At 39.0% G+C, this 19,748-nt stretch overlaps 1 protein-coding gene across 3 annotated transcripts in view; it reads right to left on the bottom strand.

Moving 5' to 3' along the window:
* LGR5 (leucine rich repeat containing G protein-coupled receptor 5) overlaps nt 1–19,748 on the bottom strand; it is a 151,158-nt gene that overhangs the window by 16,759 nt on the left and 114,651 nt on the right. Inside the window, exons 5-11 of one of the 3 annotated variants that reach the window (XM_003259544.3) lie at nt 15,758–15,973; nt 12,348–12,419; nt 9,424–9,492; nt 7,231–7,302; nt 3,040–3,111; nt 2,817–2,885; nt 2,605–2,676 (exon numbers count right to left, since the gene is read on the bottom strand). In XM_003259544.3, the coding sequence (XP_003259592.2) occupies nt 2,605–2,676; nt 2,817–2,885; nt 3,040–3,111; nt 7,231–7,302; nt 9,424–9,492; nt 12,348–12,419; nt 15,758–15,973 (642 nt within the window). The remainder of the gene's footprint in view (nt 1–2,604; nt 2,677–2,816; nt 2,886–3,039; nt 3,112–7,230; nt 7,303–9,423; nt 9,493–12,347; nt 12,420–15,757; nt 15,974–19,748) is intronic. The other 2 variants (XM_003259545.3, XM_003259546.3) reach the window with 2 other exon arrangements.

The raw sequence follows: 19,748 nt of genomic DNA on the forward strand, positions 1-19,748 counted from the left end.
CTGCATGTATGTCTTTTTTTGAGAAGTGTCTGTTCATATCCTTTGCCCACTTTTTAATAGGTTGTTTTTTTCTTGTAAATTTGCTTAAGTTCCTTGTAGATTCTGGATATTAGCCCCTTGGCAGATGGATAGATTGCAAAAATTTTCTCCCATTCTGTAGGTTGTCTGTTCACTCTGATGATAATTTCATTTGCTGTGCAGAAGCTCTTTAGTTTAATTAGATTCCGTTTGTCAATTTTTGCTTTTGTTGCAATTGCTTTAGGCAATTTCATCATAAAATCTTGGCTCATGCCTATGTCCTGAATGGTATTGACCAGATTTTCTTCTAGGGTTTTTATATTTTGAGTTTTACATTTAAGTCTTAATCCATCTTGAGTTAATTTTTGTATAAGGTGTAAGGAAGGGATCCAGTTTCAATTTTCTGCATATGGCTAGCCAGTTCTCTCAGCACCATTTATTAAACAGGGAATCCTTTGCCCATTGCCAAGCACTTCTTATATAAAGGTACCATGTTTATAGCTTTACTTGAATTATCTGGTTTAATCCCTGTGGCCACCTTATGAGGGAGACACTGTAATTCTACCCATACAATATGAAATGACTTGCCTAAGTTGACCAGCTAGTAAGTGGGGAAAGTTCCACATAGCCTACAGAATGGGCTAAATAATTCCCATGCACGTGATGCAAAACTAGTCATGTACAGTGAAATTTCCTCATGCAACAAGTACTCAGTGGATGAGTTAGCCAAAGAGGGAGAGCTCTCAGATCTATACTCCCAGGAGAACATAAAGCACCTTGTACTAGGGGTGAGGCTCCTGGGTTCTAGTCTCAACTTCAGCTAATTCTACTTGGTTGATACACTGGCTAAGCATTGATATCTTTCTCAGTTCTCCTAAATGAGAAGACACCATTTTGGAGGGTCATTGGGAAGAACAAATGAATATTTATAGGTGAAAGTGCTTTGAAAATGGCAAGATCTACTATGAATGTTATGTGTATTCCTCCCGGCTTTTCAAGTTCCAACTCGAGGAAAGAATAATGGTTCCAGGGAAGTGAGAAAGATGATAACAGTTAACACTGACTCAGAGTTACAGTGTCCCAGGTGCTGCTGTAACTGTTTGACATGTAGTCATTTAATCAGTCCTCATGAGAACCCTCTGAAGGAAGTGGCTACATCTCCTTTTATAGAATTGGAAACTGAGCTCCAGGAGGAATAATGATGTGCTCAAGATCCTATGCTGGCATATTGAGAGCCTGGATTTGAACCAGAAAAGTTGGCTCCGCAGCCTTTGCTTTTAAAGTCATTTTGCCAGTGAGCCTCCATTCATGCAGTTCTAGACCTGAGTGGTTACCACTCATTGTGTGACATAGCAGAGAGAGATGCAGTTTAAACACTGGCCCCTTACTTACTAGCTCCAGTATGTAAAATCCTAATCTCATAACTGTGCCAGTTTTCTGGAGAAATGGGGATGATTATACCTGTTCTGGGTGTGGTAGGCAGAATTCTAACATAGCCCCCCAAATTTCTACCACCTGATATACACACACTTTCTCCCAGTTATTCAATCAAATTGATTGTATTTGAATTCAAACTCGCTTCTTTCTTGCCTTGTGACTTTAACAAATTAACTTCTCTAATTCTGCTTTCTTATCTGTAGCTGCACTTCATGGGGTGGGGTGGGGTAGGGCGAAGAAAGATTTGTTCTATACTCCCCTCCTTCAGATGTGAATCACTGACTCCAAGGCTATCATGTAGTGTCACTGCACCCACATATCATTGAGCAACTGGAGTCTGAAGTGACAAGGGAGAATCACAGCGGCAGCCATTCCCGTTTATCTACTTAACATTCCGAGTGCCGCTAAGTAAAGCTTACGGTGAAATTACAGGCGCTCAACTGCCACAGGTGCCTTCTATGTGAGTGCAGAGCCATGGCAAAAGATTAAGAGTCCTTTCATTAAGTCCCAACAATGCTTGAGAGGACAATAATTGTGTTGAGTGGAAGTTCAGGGAGAAGGCTGAAAATGGAAGGTCAAAACACGGCTCCTTGAATCCATGTAAACTACTTTTTTTCATAACACATGGGAAAGGCAGAGGAAAAAAGTCCCAAGTCAATTGAAATAACATATGCAAGCTATTTAACCATTACAGGAAACATTAGAACATGGCACTGACAACTATACTGGAAGAATGTTTGATCACCTTTATCAAGGATTGTGTGGATCTGATATCTCAGTTTTTGATTTTGGCATCCATATTGGGTGGTTGATCCATTATGTTATTTTGTTCTGCTCTGCAAAGCCTTTAGAGGGGGAAATGAAGTGATTTTGGCCTGTTCATATGTTTTCTGAAAGAAAACATGTGTCAGCTGAAAGTCTAGTGGGAGCTTGTTTGGGACTTAGAAAACAAAGGGTACATTACCCTTTGTTACCAGGATCATGTCAGGGAGCCTGGACCAAAGAGGGCAAAGGAGGCCTGACCTCCTGCAGACCTGCAAGGAAAGAACTCTCTCCTCTTTTAAAGAGATTACTGAAATCATGTCTGCCATTTCACCCCTAAATGGAAGTTGCCTGTTTACACAACATTATTGCCTTACTGATACGCACAGCACTTGGAGATTAGGTAACTGATTGCAGACAGTTTGAGGAAGAGATGAGATCTGTGCTCCAGTTAAAGTCCTGTTAAAACACAAACCAGACATAATTCTTTCATTTGGGCATCACACAGTGACATATTTTGACTCACTGATGTTAAGACTGATCTAACTCTAATGGCAGTGTATGTTCTGGGCAAAGTCAAGAGTCTACTCAGTACTTACAGACTCTCCAGGTTTGCAGTTTCAGTTAAATCAGGAAATTCAGTTATTTGTGAGGCACCATTCAGAGTCCTAGAAAGAGGAGTATATGAGTATTACTGGCAGAAGATTCTAAACAGGTAATTTTTATTGCCATTTTCAAAGCACTTCAACCTGTAATATTCGTTTGGCTTTTCACAGCAACCCTGTAGAGGGAAAGTGATCCATAAGAGACATAGAAACTTACAGTGTTCTTAGTTCAGGTAAATGTTGAAAAGCAGATCTCCCAACAAACTGGATGGGATTGTCATAGAAATGTCTAAAAGAAACCCAAACAGCAATTAATATCTTAGTATAGAATTTGAAAGATGGATATCTGTTCAAAATTTGAACAAATACAGTAAATGTACTTACATAATTTTGATTATACTGTATTACATAACATTCCCAATTCCTTGGTTTCAGGCAAGACTCAAAAGTGTTTTGACTCACAGTATGAGACTTTTGGTAAGGAATCTGTACTATATAAAATTGAAGATTTCTGACAGCAAGGGAGATAGGAGTGATAGCTACTAAGGAGAAAAGCAAGTAAACTGAATACTTAACAGTTTCCTCTCCTTCCAACATCTGTAGAATATCCATTGAGTGGCAAAAAGGTAATTCAAAGTACTGGCAATCAGATCATTAATTAATGAAAGATGAAGTCTACCTATCGATATCTACTGAAGGTTATTATATCTGCTGGTCACCATAACATACGCAAGAGACTCATCAAATTATTGGAGAGGAAATGAGCTATTCTGGCATATGTCTAAAATTAGAATTTTCTTGAATTAATTATTGTTTTAAAAGGTGAGACATTATTAGAGCTTAAAAAATATTTTGTTTTACAGATGTTTTCAATGTAATGGTATTTAAACTGCCTGGTCAATGGAGTGCCATATACTTTTTAGCTGAGTCATTCTTCTAGTCCAATTAAACTTAAAAAGTATTCATTAATGTCTACCATGTTTAAAGTATGAGGGTAGGTATGTAAGGATTTAAAGATTGATTCATTAGAAAGCTGTCATTTGGTAACACTTTGGGCCTGGCATTATACTAGATGCTGGGGGTTTGAAGAAGAAGATGTTCCTGCGGTAAAGGAGCCTAGATTCAGTTGGGATAAAGCAAATAAATAACAGCATATCACTTTCTACTTAACAAATCTCTTGCATATATATATATATGCAAGAGCTTTATATATATATATATAGCTCAATTGGTCCATGCAACAACTTTATGAGATTCATAGTGTAGATACTATTTTCTTCACTTTTGGAGGAGAAAATTGAGGCTGAGATACCTTGGCAATCTCATTACCTCCCAGAGCCTCAATTTTCTAATTTGTTAAGCTGAGATAATAATGCTTAGTGGTAGGGTTTGCATAAGAATTCAAAGAGCTAATGCATGTGTAACATTTGAAACAGAACCTGGGATACAGTTGCTACCCAACAAACCTAAATCCTCTTCTGTCCTACCCATTGAGCTCTTCTTTTCTCTTGGGATTAATAAGTAAGAGAAAGAGCTGGAGCTGGAATATGGGCCTTATGATGAAAAATGGAGCTTTCCTCTTAATATCTTATTAGCTCTTAGCTATACCATGTACTCGTATGCATATAATTGTGTTCACATACATGTACGTATATATATACACATGAATATATACACACATACGTATATATATACACATACGTATGTATATACACACACATATGTATATATGTGTATATATGTGTGTATACACACACATGTATATATGTGTATATATACGTGTGTGTATACACACACATGTATATATGTGTATATATACGTGTGTGTATATACACACACGTATATATGTGTATATATACGTGTATATATATACACGTATGTATATATATAGTGTGCCCTGTGTGTGTATATATATATATATAGTGTGTGTATATATATAGTGTGTATATATATATATATATATAGTGTGTGTATATATATACACACACACTGGGCACACTATATACATATACATATATATGTATATATATACATATACATGTATATGTGTATATATATACATATACATGTATATATATGTATATATACATATACATGTATATATATGTATATATACACATATACATGTATATATATACACATATACATGTATATATACATGTATATATACACATGTATATATACACACATACATATATACACACATACATGTGTGTATATATACATATGTATGTGTATATGTGTGTATATATACATGTGTATATGTGTATATATGTATGTGTGTATATATACATGTGTATATATATACACGTACATGTATGTGAACACAATTATATGCATATATATTGTATGTATATATATGCATGTATGTCTATGTATATATATACACACACACACACACACACACACTGGGCAGATATGAATATACATGCTTGTGTGCATAAGACAGAAGTATCATAAACACTCATAAGGAATTTTGGGGTTCTCAGGAGGGAACTCTGTCATATGTTTGGGAGAGATTACAAAAAACTTCAAGAAATGGCATTTGAAATGGGCCCTGAAAGACAGAATTTCAAGAAGCATCGTGAGGGAATGGGATCGTAGGAGCAAAGGAAATAAGAAAAGAGCTTTGTTTCATGAACATAACTTAGTCAGTCTGGTTTATGACTTAGGGTGATTGAGGAGAGCTTTGGAGAACTGGTTGACAGGGTTGGCTTAGGCCATGTGTGGCCTTAGGCTGTGGATGTCAGCGTGAGGAGTTTGCATTTAGTGGAAATAGACATCCTGAACGCACGTTTCACAGCAGAAGTAACAAGATGGTTGCTGTGCTTCAAGGAAGATGAGCGCCGTCAACGGTGAAGGGAGGGAGGCCAGCCTCATGCAGACTGGTGAAAATCTAGATGTCATGGCTGGCAGAGAGGCTGGTGCAGTGGAGGTCAGGAGGTATGGATAGGATGGGGACTACAGAGGTGGAAATGAGGAGTGGGTAGCCAACTGGACCTGGAAAGCATTCACAGAAATGTGGGCTTTGAAGAGATGGAAACAGATGCAGGAGCAAGGAGAGGAGAGTTTCCGGGAGAAAGTGGTCACCACTGTCAAATAGTGGATAGGAGCTCTAATATATATAGGGTGGGGGTTGGCGCCGCTAGTTCCTCAGGAGTATTAGCATATCAAAAGAGTGACGAAAAACCAGTACTGTGGCTGCAGAAGGAGGAGCAAAGGCAATGTAATTTGCCAACCTCTTAATACGCAAATACTCTCTAATGAGGGCTAATGTTTATTGTCAATGTACTTTAAAACTCTTAGTTTGCCAAAATATTGCCAGAACATTTCAGAAACAATGAATAGTTTTTTTTCTTCCGGTTGTCAAGGCTAATTGGGACTCCCGCTCATTTGTGACAAATACCACATGGTCCCAGAAAGCCCGTCAATCCAGTTGGCACAGGACCAGCATCTGCTGAGAAGTGCCCCTAGAGTCATGTTTAACAGTTGTCCTTACTCTCCTCTTCTATATTCAGGCTTCTCATTCACAACCTCAGGTTTGATGGTGTTCCAAATCTGCCTCCAAGAGGAGCCTTTTGTCTAAGAGCCAGCCTCATACTCAGAACTATATATCATCATTCTACTGTATTAAATGTGAAACATAAAATTAGTTATACTTGTAGTTGTAACTCTATTTTATCCTTTTGTTTGAGACAGGGCTCTGTTGCCCATGATGGACTGCGGAGGCGTGATCATAGTTCACTGTAACCTCCAACTCTTGGGCTCAAGTGATCCTCCTGCATTGGCCTCCCAAAGTGTTAGAATTACAGGCATGAGCCACAGTGCCTGGCCTATTTTATTCTTTTATGGCATATAAATCCTTATATACACCATTCTAAAACATTATTTATCGTTCTAGAATTACATCCTAGTTTGTATAAATGTGAATGTTTGGGCATAATAATGAATGGAGATAGAGGCTTAGCACAAAACAGTATAAAACCCCTACCATCAATTTAGGCTGGAGTCTATTGCTGTAAAAGACATCCATTTGTATATAATAATTTATATTTCTAGTATACTTGGGTTTGGGTTCAGAATGACTATGCAGACTTGACATTAATGCTCTAAAAGTCAGTTTTATCCTTAGAAAATAGAGGTAATCAAAAGCATTTTACAAGATTATTTTAAAGATACCTAGCACATCTGGAGATACCAATCATAATGTGATCTTTAAAAAAATCTTTAATATTATTTCAGTGTTCAGCTAGAACCTGGCAAAATACATGCATATATACTTTTCTGTATGAACTCTTAGATTGACTGAGACAAAACTCAGGCAAATATAGAATATTCATTGTAGTTAAAAGTATAATATATGCTATATTTCAGGATGGAGAAACCAAAAAGCATTACGGTCACTTACATTGTAATAAGAGAAGGGTTGCCTACAAATGCTTTCTCAGGTATCGACCTGATATTGTTGCTATGAAATCCTCTAGAAAGAGAAAAAACATTATAAAAAATCCTGTGTGGGGTAAAATTATTTAATAGAGTCCCCCACCCTGACAACAGCGGCAATAATCAGAACCTTTAGTAACCAAAGGACAATATTAAATTCCTCTATGCATCTTGAAACTTAGGTGCTGTTATTTACTCTCTAGGGGATAAAAAAAAGTCATGTGCTGTCATCTTAGAAGAGAAATAAAGAATCTGAAAATAATAACTGCACTTCATGGAAACTTACAGTCTAATGTTATAAGAAGAAAATCTGTTAATATCCAATAGAGCATCATTGTATAAAAGGCTGAGAGAGAGGAAACCATTTTTGGAGAGATTATGATCACTCCTACTGACCCCATTTGAAGCTAGAAGAGAAAATTGACTTAAGCTGCAGTGAAGTAAAGATTTAAGTAGTCTCCTTATGAGGACAAAATTTTCTGACTTGAAGAAAGGTGCCCTAGCTCAGTGAGTCTGTAGTTATGAGCTGATTGTCATCTGCTGTTGTTGATGTTGTCTGAATGGCTGAGAAGCAGATTCAATGATCTTTGGAGCTTATTTGGGCCTGTGGCTGTATGAGGTGACCCCATGCCATGAAGCCACTGCCTAGCTAAGCCACACATGGGATTTCCTGAGTCAGAACACCCTAATGGTTTTTCTTATAAACAAGCTCCTCTGTGTCTCCTTTAGCTGTATGTCTTATTTCTCACTGCTAGGGGAATGAGGTTCTGTGTTTACTTTCCTTTCCAAGTGTTAGAACATTACTCACATAGGTTATTTATCTTTTTAGATATGAAAAAGCTAATTAAATTTTATCATCTAAAAGGCAGTATATGCAAACCAATGGCTGAAAGTCAGCTTTTCTTTAGTAAAATTGTGGGGTTTTAGAATTAAATAAGATTCATTAAACATTTACAAATGAAATACAGTTGACCCTTGCACAAAATGGATTTAAACTGCATGGATCCACTTTTTTGTTGTTGTTGTTGAGACAGAATCTTGTTCTGTCTCCGAGGCTGGAGTGCAGTGGTGCAGTCTCGGCTCACTGCAATCCCCGCCCCTCTGGTTCAAAGCAATTCTCATGCCTCAGCATCCCAAGAAGCTGGGATTACAGGCATGTGCCACCAGGCCCGGCCAATTTTTGTATTTTTAGTAGAGATGGGGTTTCACCATGTTGGCCAGGCTGGTCTCGAACTCCTGCCTCAAGTAATCTGCCTGCCTCGGCCTCCCAAAGCACGAGGATTACAGGCATGACCCATTGAGCTGGCCTGCATGGCTCCACTTATATGTGAGTTTTCTTCTGCCTTTGCCACCCCTGAGATAACAAGACAAACATCCCTCTTCCTCTTCCTCCTCAGCCTCCTCAATGTGAAGATGACAGGGATGAAGACCTTTATGATGATACACTTCCACTTAATAAATAGTAAATATATGTTCTGTTCCTTAGAATTTTTTAAATAACATTTTCTTTCCTCTAGCTTACTTTATTATAAGAATACAGTACAGAATACATATACAAAATATGTGTTAATAGACTGTTTATATTATTGGTAAGGCTTCTGGCCAACATTAGGCTATTAGTAGTTAAGTTTTTAAGAAGTCAAAAGTTATACGTGGATTTTCTACTGTGCAAGGGTTGTTGTCCCTAACCCCTAGTTGTTCAAGGGTCAGCTTCAATGTATGTGAATGCATCTCATACTTTACTAGGCACAGACAGTTTGATTCATCTATTTCTAGACTTATGCAACCCAGAAATGTTCAAGTTCTCAGAAATGCTCAGCAACTAAATTCCATTTTAGTCTACTACTAAAAATCTACAAATCCATAAAGTATATAAATGTTGGGAGAGTATGTATGGCTTAGAAAAAGAGAAAAGAATATGACTTACAGAAATATTTGTATTTCTTTTATATATATGTTAGAAAAACTCAGCATAAATAAAAAATATTATCTGGTATTTGCTAGAGATAGAATCAATTAAAATATATTTCAAGTGTACTTTATCATTATTTATATAAACAAAATTTTCTAGCAAGTCATATTATGTAAAACAATCACATGTATTTTTAAATAAATTCACAAAAGGGTAAAGTTCTCCCATTAAAATTGTCCTACTTACAGTTCTTTAAGGTTGGAGAGTGTCCTAATTGCAGTGGGGAATTCATCAAGGTTATTGTAATTTAAATCTCTGAAAATGAGTACACAGTATTTTCAGTTTTTTATTTAAAACTTCATATATACTCTATTTACAAGGAAAGTTAACATGCGATTTCAAGGAACCCATAAGACTAATGGAAGTTCTCATTGCTTTTCTTTATGGAAAGAGATTTTCTTGGCTTGCTGACTATCAACATTCTATAAGTATCTGCATTAAAATGGTCATTTGAATAATCATGAGAAATTTGAGAGTCAGGACTCAATGGCACTGGGGTGTCTAAAAAAGAAAGGAAGTCTCTTTGGCCAGGTGTTGATGGCTAGCTGATGGAGCTCTTCAACTGAACCGGGCTCACTAATTGGCCAGCGTGAATTTGCACTCCTCAGGGCTCCTGGATCACATCCCTTTTCTTGTTCCCTCCTTCACTCCCTTGTGATATGAAATCTTGCAGGGCTGCTTTGTCCTTGACTTTCACAGGGTTCCCACATCCCTCCTAGCCTGAAGTCCAGGATGAACCTTGTTTCTGGAGAGGTTTATGTGAGACAGGGTACTTTCAGAAAGGACATTTGGTCTAGAATTTCTTCAAGGAGTCACAAATAATTCAGAAATAGGATGTTTTCCTTGATCTGTGCAGCAAAGCTCTATGTTATCCCTCAAGGCCAGAGATGAAGTGGTCAAATTATCTCAAATCATTAGTTTCTGTATCTGTTATAGCACAATTGGCTTTTCAATTTCATTACTCACAAGTGCTTTACAGACTTACTCTACCTTATATCTAGATCTTCATATGAAAAAGTAATTGCCTCCTGGTCTCTGGGAATGGCAGATTTCCCAGATGACGCAGAAAAACCTTTTGGTCAGGCAATCAGATGTGGTTAGATCCTCCTCTGTGAAGAATTGCTATTTAATTTAAAGAGAGAGATAATTTGACTGAGTTAAACATGAATCAAGGTACCTACTTGTCTGGCACAAACCATCCTTAAGCTATACTGCAGGCAGGAAATGCATGTCTTTTGTAGACATAAATTTTCTTCCTGTTTGTAAATCTCTCCAGATGCTCTGTTTTGATTAAACAAGGATTGGACCCTTATAAATTACTTGGATTTCTAGTAGGGAAAGGAAGAGGCTGGGAATAACCAAATTGCTTATCATCTGTAGCCCTGGGCAAGGTAGGGGAAGGAGAGACAATAAGACTCACATGAACTTTTCCCTGACATGTTTTGCTCTATGTTATTTACATGCAATCCCAAACATTGAGGGAAAAAAAAGACTATTTATGGAAATACCCATCAAAGCCCATCTTGTTTTTCATTCCTGTTATTGTTCAAAAGGGCTGGAAGGTGATTTCCATTGCTGAGATTTCTGAGCCCAGCCCTGTGTAGATAAGAGTTCTAATTTTTCCTAGCAGCTGATGGGAACTGCTTGTCTATGCCATTAAGTTGACATAAAGGTCCTGCCTGAACAAGTCCATCTTTGCCACCTAAGAAGAAACACAGGGTGAGTTAAATAACCCTGGAAAGAGCTGTTAGTGCTCATAGGCTAGAAGAATACCAGCAACACAGGGTCCCTCAGGAAATTAGTAACCCAGATCTGGTTAGAAGCTAAATTGATCATGAACAAATTCCTAAGCTCTGTGTGCAAATGAACAGTGGGCCCCAAGGGCACAGGAGAAGTGGTCTTTGGTCTTTTCCTTTTGCAGTTCTGGTCAGAGCCAGCATTGCAGATTCAGTGACCTGTGTGGTTTATTGCATTTGAGCATTAAAAATGTGAGGGTAGGGATGGTGACATGGCTGCAACTACCCTCCTCTCCCAGCATACTCAGGACCCTCCCTGCCTATCACCTCAGTCTCATCACACCTTTCTCAACAGGGCAATGAAGAGCAGCTCCTCCCCCGGGAAAAGCCTGGGGCCCTGGTGTGGCCCACAAGAACCTCTACCTTGGCTCTGTGAGAGTGTCTAGGATATGGTCCGCTGGCTTGACTCTATTTTTACTATAGGTACCAATTAAGAACTGAACTTTTGACTTATTCTTTGGAAGTAGCATATAGTAGTAAACATGGATTTCAGAATCAGACTAGAGGATGAAGCAAATCTCAGTTCTGCTACTGACTACATATGTAATAACTTTACCTCACTAGAGCCTAAAATGGGATAGTAATATCTGCTCTCATAGGATGGCTGTAAGAAGTAATTAAAACAATGTGTGCCAAATGCTCAGTGCAATATTTTATTATAGATATATTCAATAAATAGTAGCTGCTATTACTTTTCATTCTTTTTTCTTTTTTTGAGACAAAGTCTTTCTCTGTCACCCAGGTTGGAGTGCACTGAGTGGCATGATCACAGCTCACTGCAGCCTCAAATTCCTGGGCTCAAGCAATCCTCCTGCATTGGCCTCCCAAGTGTTAGGATTACAGGCATGAATCACCATGCCCAGTCCCTTTTTCATCTTTTGAATTGCTTTAGCATGAGCCATCACTGTTTCCTAAAGAGATGCCTGTTCATCTGAGATTGAAGATGCAGGCATTGGCCTGGCCTGCATCCTCTCATTCAGCAGGGAGTACCAGACTCATGAACAGTGAGCCTGAGTGATCCTTGACAGAGACTACACGTTTCTAAGCAAATAGTCACTGCTTAGTAGAGAACATCTGATTTAATTTATAATGATTCTGACTAATTTATCACTCTCATTAGATTAAAATAAAATCCCAGTTTTATTGTTTAGCTCTGTGGGGGTTGTGTGTGTAAGATAATGCCACTGTAAATATCTGTTGAAAGCTTGGGCAATTAACCAAACCAAACAAAGTTTGGCTTTAAGACTATTTTGATTCTTTCAGAATATTCATGAAAATATTGAAAAAAGGGAAACAAATAAAAGGTCAACTCACAAAGTCTCTAGGCTGTGGAGCCCATCAAAGCATTTCTTTCCCAGGGAGTGGATTCTATTGTTATGGAGATGTCTGCGGTAGAACATTACAGATAGTTAGGAAGGCACACTGCACAGAGCACACTTAACATTTTGATAGCTGAAATCCAAAGAAACATATACTGAAGAGTGCACTAATTATAAGAAGCCAACATAAAAAATGGCTATATGCTGCATTCGTTCATACCACAGATGATTCTATACCATAGAATTTAAAAGACAGTCACAGTTTTTTACCTTTAGCTTTGGGACATCAGGGTGTGTATAATAATATGAGCAACAGAATTGATATAAGTAAGTTTGGGTTTCAAGGCTGTTTTTTTTTTAACTTTTAATTTCAGGGGTGCATGTGCAGGTTTGTTACATAGGTAAACTTGTGTCATGGGGGTCTATTGTAAAGATTATTTCATCACCCAGGTATTAAGCCTAGTACCCATTAGTTATTTTCCTGATCTTCTTCCTCCTCCCACCCTCCACCCTCTGATAGGCCCCAGTGTGTGTTGTTACCCTCTGTGTGTCCATGTGTGCTCCCATCATTTAACTCCCACTTCTAAGTGAGAGCATTCAGTATTTGGTTTTCTGTTCCTGTGTTAGTTTGCTAAGGATAATGGGCTCCATCCATATTCCTGCAAAGGACATGATCTTGTTCTTTTTTATGGCTGCATAGTATTCCATGGTGTGTATGTACCACATTTTCTTTATCCAGTCTATCATTGATGGGCATTTCAGCTGATTCCATGTCTTTGCTATTGTGAATAGGGCTGCAGTGAACATACACATGCATGTGTCTTTGTAATAGAATTATTTCTATTCCATTGGGTATATACCCAGTAATGGGATTGCTGGGTCAAATGGTAGTTCTGTCTTTAGGTCTTTGAGGAGTTGCCACACTGTCTTCCACAATGGTTGAACTAATTTACATTCTCAAGGCATATTTGTAAGCATAGTTTGTTCAGCATGGCTTTGGGATATAGGATGTTAAACACATATACTGACCATCATTGACACCTGGAGGATAGCTGTAGCAAGAACATTTTCTAATAAAGCTGAAGGCCTACAATGGCTACCTTCCCAGGGCGGGGGCACAGGTCAACAGGAAACAACGATTTCAGTCACAGGCAATGGTAATCAGATTTTTCTGCTACCCAAGGAGATTAGTTATCTTGACACAGTATTAGTGTATATAATTATCATCTTTGGCTCAATTGGTAAGTCAGTTAGGTCAGAGCCAGTGAGAACAGCTGTGCACAACTGAAAACTGGACCAACTCTCAAAAGGATTTTAGAAAATGGGCTTAAGGAGGATAGGGTGAAAAAGTACAGCTGGATCTGTATAAATCCATTTCCTCTAGTGGAGGAAAAGAAATTAAAGCACATACCCAGCTTCTGGTGGGTCAGTAGCATCATCTTTATATGTGAAATTCAGTGTAGACTTTTTTTATATCACAAAAAATTCTTTTCCTTCCATACTAAGATTTTTTTTCTAATAAATAAATTTCGGTTTTAGGTGAGATTTATGTAATATTCATTGAGGATCTTCTACATGCAGCATAAGAGGAAGGAGATTTAGGGGAACCTAAAAAGATAAAGAAGATATTGGCCAGCCCTCAAAGGAGTATATACTACAGTGCAAGGGACAGATATGTCATCAAGTGGAATGATTGAAGGAAGCGGTGGGCCAGTGGGTGGGCATGAAGCAAAGAGAGAAACAGTGAGAAGAAGCCTTCCTCGTTGATTGGTTATTATATTATACATGTGGGGGTCATATTGCCACATTTTTAAGGAAGACTGATTATTTTTCAAACTATTACTTGTTTGAGAATCATCTTTGATTTACTAAAATAATGAAATCTAGACATAAGGTGGGAAAAAGCTGTGCAAATGCATAATATGCTGTCAATTAAACCACCTTTGCAAAAATACAACAGTGAGAAAAATATGGCAATGAAAGAGATTTGACCTAACTGACTCCATCTTGCCTTTAACCTCCAAGCTGCCCTTGTCTATTCCTGGGCATAGGCCGAACTAACTTTGGGAGGAATTTAGTTTATAGTTTATCTTCGAAACAAAATGATAACAGTCTCTTTCTGAAACAAACTCCTTCCTTGCCTTGGGACTAGGCTGGTTTTGTAGAAGTAACAAATTAGCCACAGATTAGAAATTATGGTTTAGGAGTCAGGTAGCCAGAGGCCACAAGACTCCTAAGCTCCCCAGTTGCTCCTATAGGTAACATCGCTATTGTAAAACATAAGATTGGTGTTCAAGATATTTTTCAGACCGTGCATTCTGATAGATCACCTGGAACCACCCAGATGGGTAAACTGGCCCATATGGTCTTAAGGCCCTCACCCAGGATTGACTCAGAGCAAGAGGACAACTTCAACCCCTTATGATTTCATCCTTGACCCAACAAATCAGCATTCCCCATTCCCTAGCTCCCTGCTAGCCAAACTATCTTTAAAAAACTCTTGCCTCTGAATTTTCAGGGAGGCTGATTTGAGTAATAATAAAACTCTAGTCTGCCACTGAGCTGGCTATATGTGTGTTAACTATTTTTTCTTTTTTTTTTGAGACAGAGTCTCACTCTCTTCCCCAGGCTGGAGTGCAGTGGCACAATCTTGGCTCACTGCAACCTCGGCCACCTGGGTTCAATTGATCCTCCGGCCTCAGCCTCCCTAGTAGCTGGGATTACAAGTGTGTGCCACCACGCCCAGCTAATTTTTGTACTTTTAGTAGAGGTGGGGTTTCACCATGTTGGCCAGGCTGGCCTTGAACTCCTGACCTCAAGTGATCCACCCGCCTTGGCCTCGCAAAGTGCTGAGATTACAGGTATGAGCCACTGTGCCAGCCTTGTGTGTTACTCTTTATTGCAATTCTCTTGTCTTAATAAATTGGCTCTATTTGGGCAGCGGGCAAAAGAACTCATTGAGCAGTTACATCATTTGTTCTCACTTCTCTTTCCTTGGTAAGGGTTCAAAAAGTTCTTATTAGATAATAAGAAGAGCATCTTTCAATTTGACCTGAATTATCAATTATTTTTAAAAATAAGGAATGTTTATTAACTTAGGTTACTGTACTAACTGTACAGTGCGGTGACTCCTTGTGCAATATGCAATGGGCTTCTCTAAGGCAGAGGTCATATTTCATTATCTTTGTATGCCCTGCCATGCTTGGCACCTAGCAGGTACTTGATAAGTATTGTTTAAGTCATTTACACAATTGGAGCATTTATAAGTCATTTTGGGGAGGGGCTCAGGAGGTTTTCCTCCCTTAAAATGTCCCCATTTAAGTTTTGAAGAGCCAGCATTTTAAGGCCAAGGTCTTCCAGTGACATTAGAAACTGTTAATAGAGAGCAAAATCAATAAAACTTACAGAACTACCAAGCTGGAGAGGTTTCCAAAGGCATAGTCTGGTATGTGGTGTATTTTGTTCAGGGCCAAGGTCATGGCTTGCAATGCCGATAAACTTCTAAAAGCCTGGACGGGGATTTCTGTTAAAGCGTTGTCATCCAGCCACAGGTGCCTCAGGGAATGCAGGCCACTGAAACAGCTTGGGGGCACATAGCTGATGTGGTTAGCATCCAGACGCCTGTGGAAGAAAGAAAGCAAGAATGGAAAAGAGAGCAATGCCCAAGCAGAAGGTCGCCTTTGCAGGAAAACCCTCCCCATGCATGATGAACAAGAGTGGAACAGGGCCTGGGGTCCTCGGGAGCCCTGACATCTGGAGCATTTTCCTCTCCAGATGATCTCTCCTTCTCATTCATGTGTAGACTGTTGCTTCCTAGGTCCTCTGGCTCTAAAATTCCATGGTGCTATAATTCTCTTCCAGGCTTGTAGGTAATGTTCTTTCATGGATGCAAGTGGCCTCCCCTGAGGTATGGAGTTTCAGTGTGATGATCTTTTAGTTTCTTTCTGACACTAGCATAGAGATACCCTTTTCCTCCTCCCACCCTAAGCCAAAGGAATGTTTTTGCTTTCCCTGACTGTTTTGAACATACTAAACATACTAGTCTAATAAGTTGTTCAGTAAGCTCTGGGAAAAGATTATTTCATTTCAGTATTCGAAGGAACTGCATAATTTTTTTTGTTTGTTTGTTTGTTTGAGACGAAGTCTCTCGCTCTTGTCGCCCAGGCTGGAGTGCAATGCGCAATCTTGGCTGACTGCAACCTCCACCTCCCAGGTTCAAGCGATTCTCCTGCTTCAGCCTCTCGAGTAGCTGGGATTAGAGGCATCTGCCACCACACCCAGCTAATTTTTGCATTTTTAGTAGAGACGGGGTTTCAACATGTTGGCCAGGTTGGTCTCGAACCCCTGACCTCATGTGATCCGCCCACCCTGGCCTCCCAAAGTGCTGGGATTATAGGTGTGAGCCACTGCACCCGGCCAAGTAATTTTTTTTAATTTTTAATTTTTTATTTTACTTTAAGTTCTGGGATACATGTGCAGAATGTGCAGGTTTGTTACATAGGTATACATGTGCCATGGTGGTTTGTTGCACCTATCAACACATCATCTAGGTTTTAAGCCCCACGTGCATTAGGCATTTGTTCTAATGCTCTCCCTCCCCTTGCCCCCCACCTGCTGACAGGCCCCCGTGTGTGACGTTCCCCTCTCTGTGTCTACGTGTTCTCACTGGAACTGAGTACATTTTTAAAGACTGTTAGAGACATGCCTCAGGGAAAACAGAGAAGGGGCCCCATCCTTTTTCTTAGGACAGCACTGAAAGGCCTGAAAACTGCTGGCTTTCTTGCTTATCCTAACCATTTGTGTGAAGCAGATGTTTGTTTTTCTGACACTTTAAATTAATAATAAAATTAACAACTTTCCGGCTTTTGCTTCCTTTTCCCACACTCCATTTTTATCTGTTTTAAAATGGAGAAATACATCTAAAAATAAGTCTGGTTAATGAGCTGTTGCCACCTCAAAGCCAGCAGAGGGAGTGCAATACATTTATTTTGCCCCAATCCAACATAAACAGTGGCTATAATTTAAAGGTCCTAACTTTTCGTATGGAAGTGACAAAACTCACATCGTTTGCAATTTTCTGTAAGATGCATGAATACTAGAACCACCATCACTCAAACTATGCTTCCAACAGCCCTCACTTGTTTTTTTTCCCAATCTGTTTTTAAGACTCACACATTTGCATTTCCAAAGGTAGGATTAAAAAAAAGAAGAGTTGTATTTTAGTGGTCCATGTATTAGGAAGGATTAGAAAATCAGAAGTGGATTTTGAAAAATGTTTTTGGAAGCACTTAAGACTAAACAGATGCAGGAAGCACACCAGGATCACAAAACAATCTCCTGAAAACCAAAATTAAACAATTTAGAAATGAAATTCTTTGTTGGGAGGAAGCTCATTTCTATAGAAAGCAGCTTCCTCACTTTTGGCCACTATGCCACTTCAATCATCTTGTGATTCCTACTTCTATGGACTGGATGGGAAGGAACAAGGGATGCCTCAACGGCCCTCCCTGGGCCACGTTTTGACAATAGCTGAGATAAGGTCACTTGGAGCAAATTTTAAGAGGTGGGTGTCATAACCCATTTACAATTAAATTTCCAATGGAACAACTATCATTGTCGGCAACAGAAGCACAGCTTTCAAACATCTTAAGGTTTTGTCAACAAATGGAGCCACAAATGTTTAGAAAACTCAACACCATCTCTCTTTCCTTTCTCTAGCAACAATGTGCTTGGCTTATGCTCAAATAAGGTATAATTTCATCAGGAGATAAAGAGGTGATTGCTTTTGTTTGACTAGAAGTAAAGCACACATGTAAACTCTCCTTAACTATTGCACTGATTAAAGGATAGAGACTTAATAATATGAGCTTCTATGTTTTTGTTGATATGTTGACTGATCATTGCCAGTTGTTTATGCATTGAAAGTATGAGTGGTGGCTGGGCCTGGTGGCTCACACCTGTAATCCCAGCACTTTGAAAAAGCTGAGGGGGGCTGATCACCTGAGGTCAGGAGTTCCAGACCAGCCTGGCCAACATGGCGAAACCCCATTTCTATCAAAAATGCAAAAAAAATTAGCTGGGTGTGGCGACACACACCTGTAGTCCCAGCTACTTGGGAGGCTGAGGCAGGAGAATCGCTTGAACCCAGCAGGCAGAGGCTGCAGTGAGCTGAGATCATGCCACTGCACTCCAGCCTGGCCAACAGAGTGAGACTGTCTTTAAAAAAAAAAAAAAAAGAAAGTATGGGTGGTTTCTAAAAGTCTTGGGCTGGGTGCAGTGGTTCATGCCTGTAATCCCAGAACTTAGGGAGGCCGAGGTCAGGAGTTCAAGACCAGCCTAGCCAACATGGTGAAACCTCATCTCTACTAAAAATATAAAAATTAGGTGGGTGTGGTGGTGCATGCCTGTAATCCCAGCTACTTGGGAGGCTGAAGCACGAGAATTGCTTGAACCCAGGAGGTGGAGGTTGCAGTGAGCCGAGATCTTGCCACTGTATTCCAGCCTGGGCAACAGAAAATAAAAAAATAAAAGTCTTGAAAATGACAAACCTTAAAGTTCATTGCAAACACTGGGATGCATTTATGGAAAAGGCTCTTTCAGCATGAAGTCATAGGATTGTCTTCTTTCGTATTTTATGTTGCTACCAAAGTTTCTGCTGTATCTTGAAGTGACCCAGGTATCAGTTCCCAATATTAATAGAGCCATTTCTCTGGACAAATATCTTTCATGAATTACGTTTCTTTTCCCCCCAGAAAAAAGGATGTAATCTGGCCTCCACACTATTATCTTATACCAATTTGCTATCTGAAATGAAATGAATAAGACAGGAGAATTCTTCAGAGATTGAACACTCTAAATACTAATCTTCCCAGATTTAATGCTCGACAGCATAGACCTTCAGATGTCCCTAGTGAAGCATTAACACATCTCTCTACTAAACAGTTTCTTCATATAAGAAGCTCTCAATAAATGATACTCCTTCTAAATGCATTGTTTTAGAGTTCATATCCACCTGGCCTCAATGGTCTAAACCTAATTCAGGTATATTGTTCACACTCAAAGGCATTATCTGATTTAAATAATTGACAAATAAAAATTGCATATATTTATGGTGTACAATGTGATGTTTTGATACACGTATATATTGTAAAATGATTAAATCAAGCTAATTAACATATCCATCACCTCACATACTCAACATTTTTTTGTGGTGAGAACATTTAAGATCTAATCTATTAGCAATTTTCAAGTATACAATATATTATTATTAACTGTAGTCACCATGCCATACAATGGATCTTCAGAAATTATTCATCCTGTCTAACTGAAGCTTTGTACCCCTTCTCCAACATCTCCCCACTCAACCACTCCCACTCCCAGCCCCTGGCAACCACTA

Source organism: Nomascus leucogenys, chromosome 10 (genome assembly GCF_006542625.1).
Source record: "Nomascus leucogenys isolate Asia chromosome 10, Asia_NLE_v1, whole genome shotgun sequence".
Taxonomy (NCBI): domain Eukaryota; kingdom Metazoa; phylum Chordata; class Mammalia; order Primates; family Hylobatidae; genus Nomascus; species Nomascus leucogenys.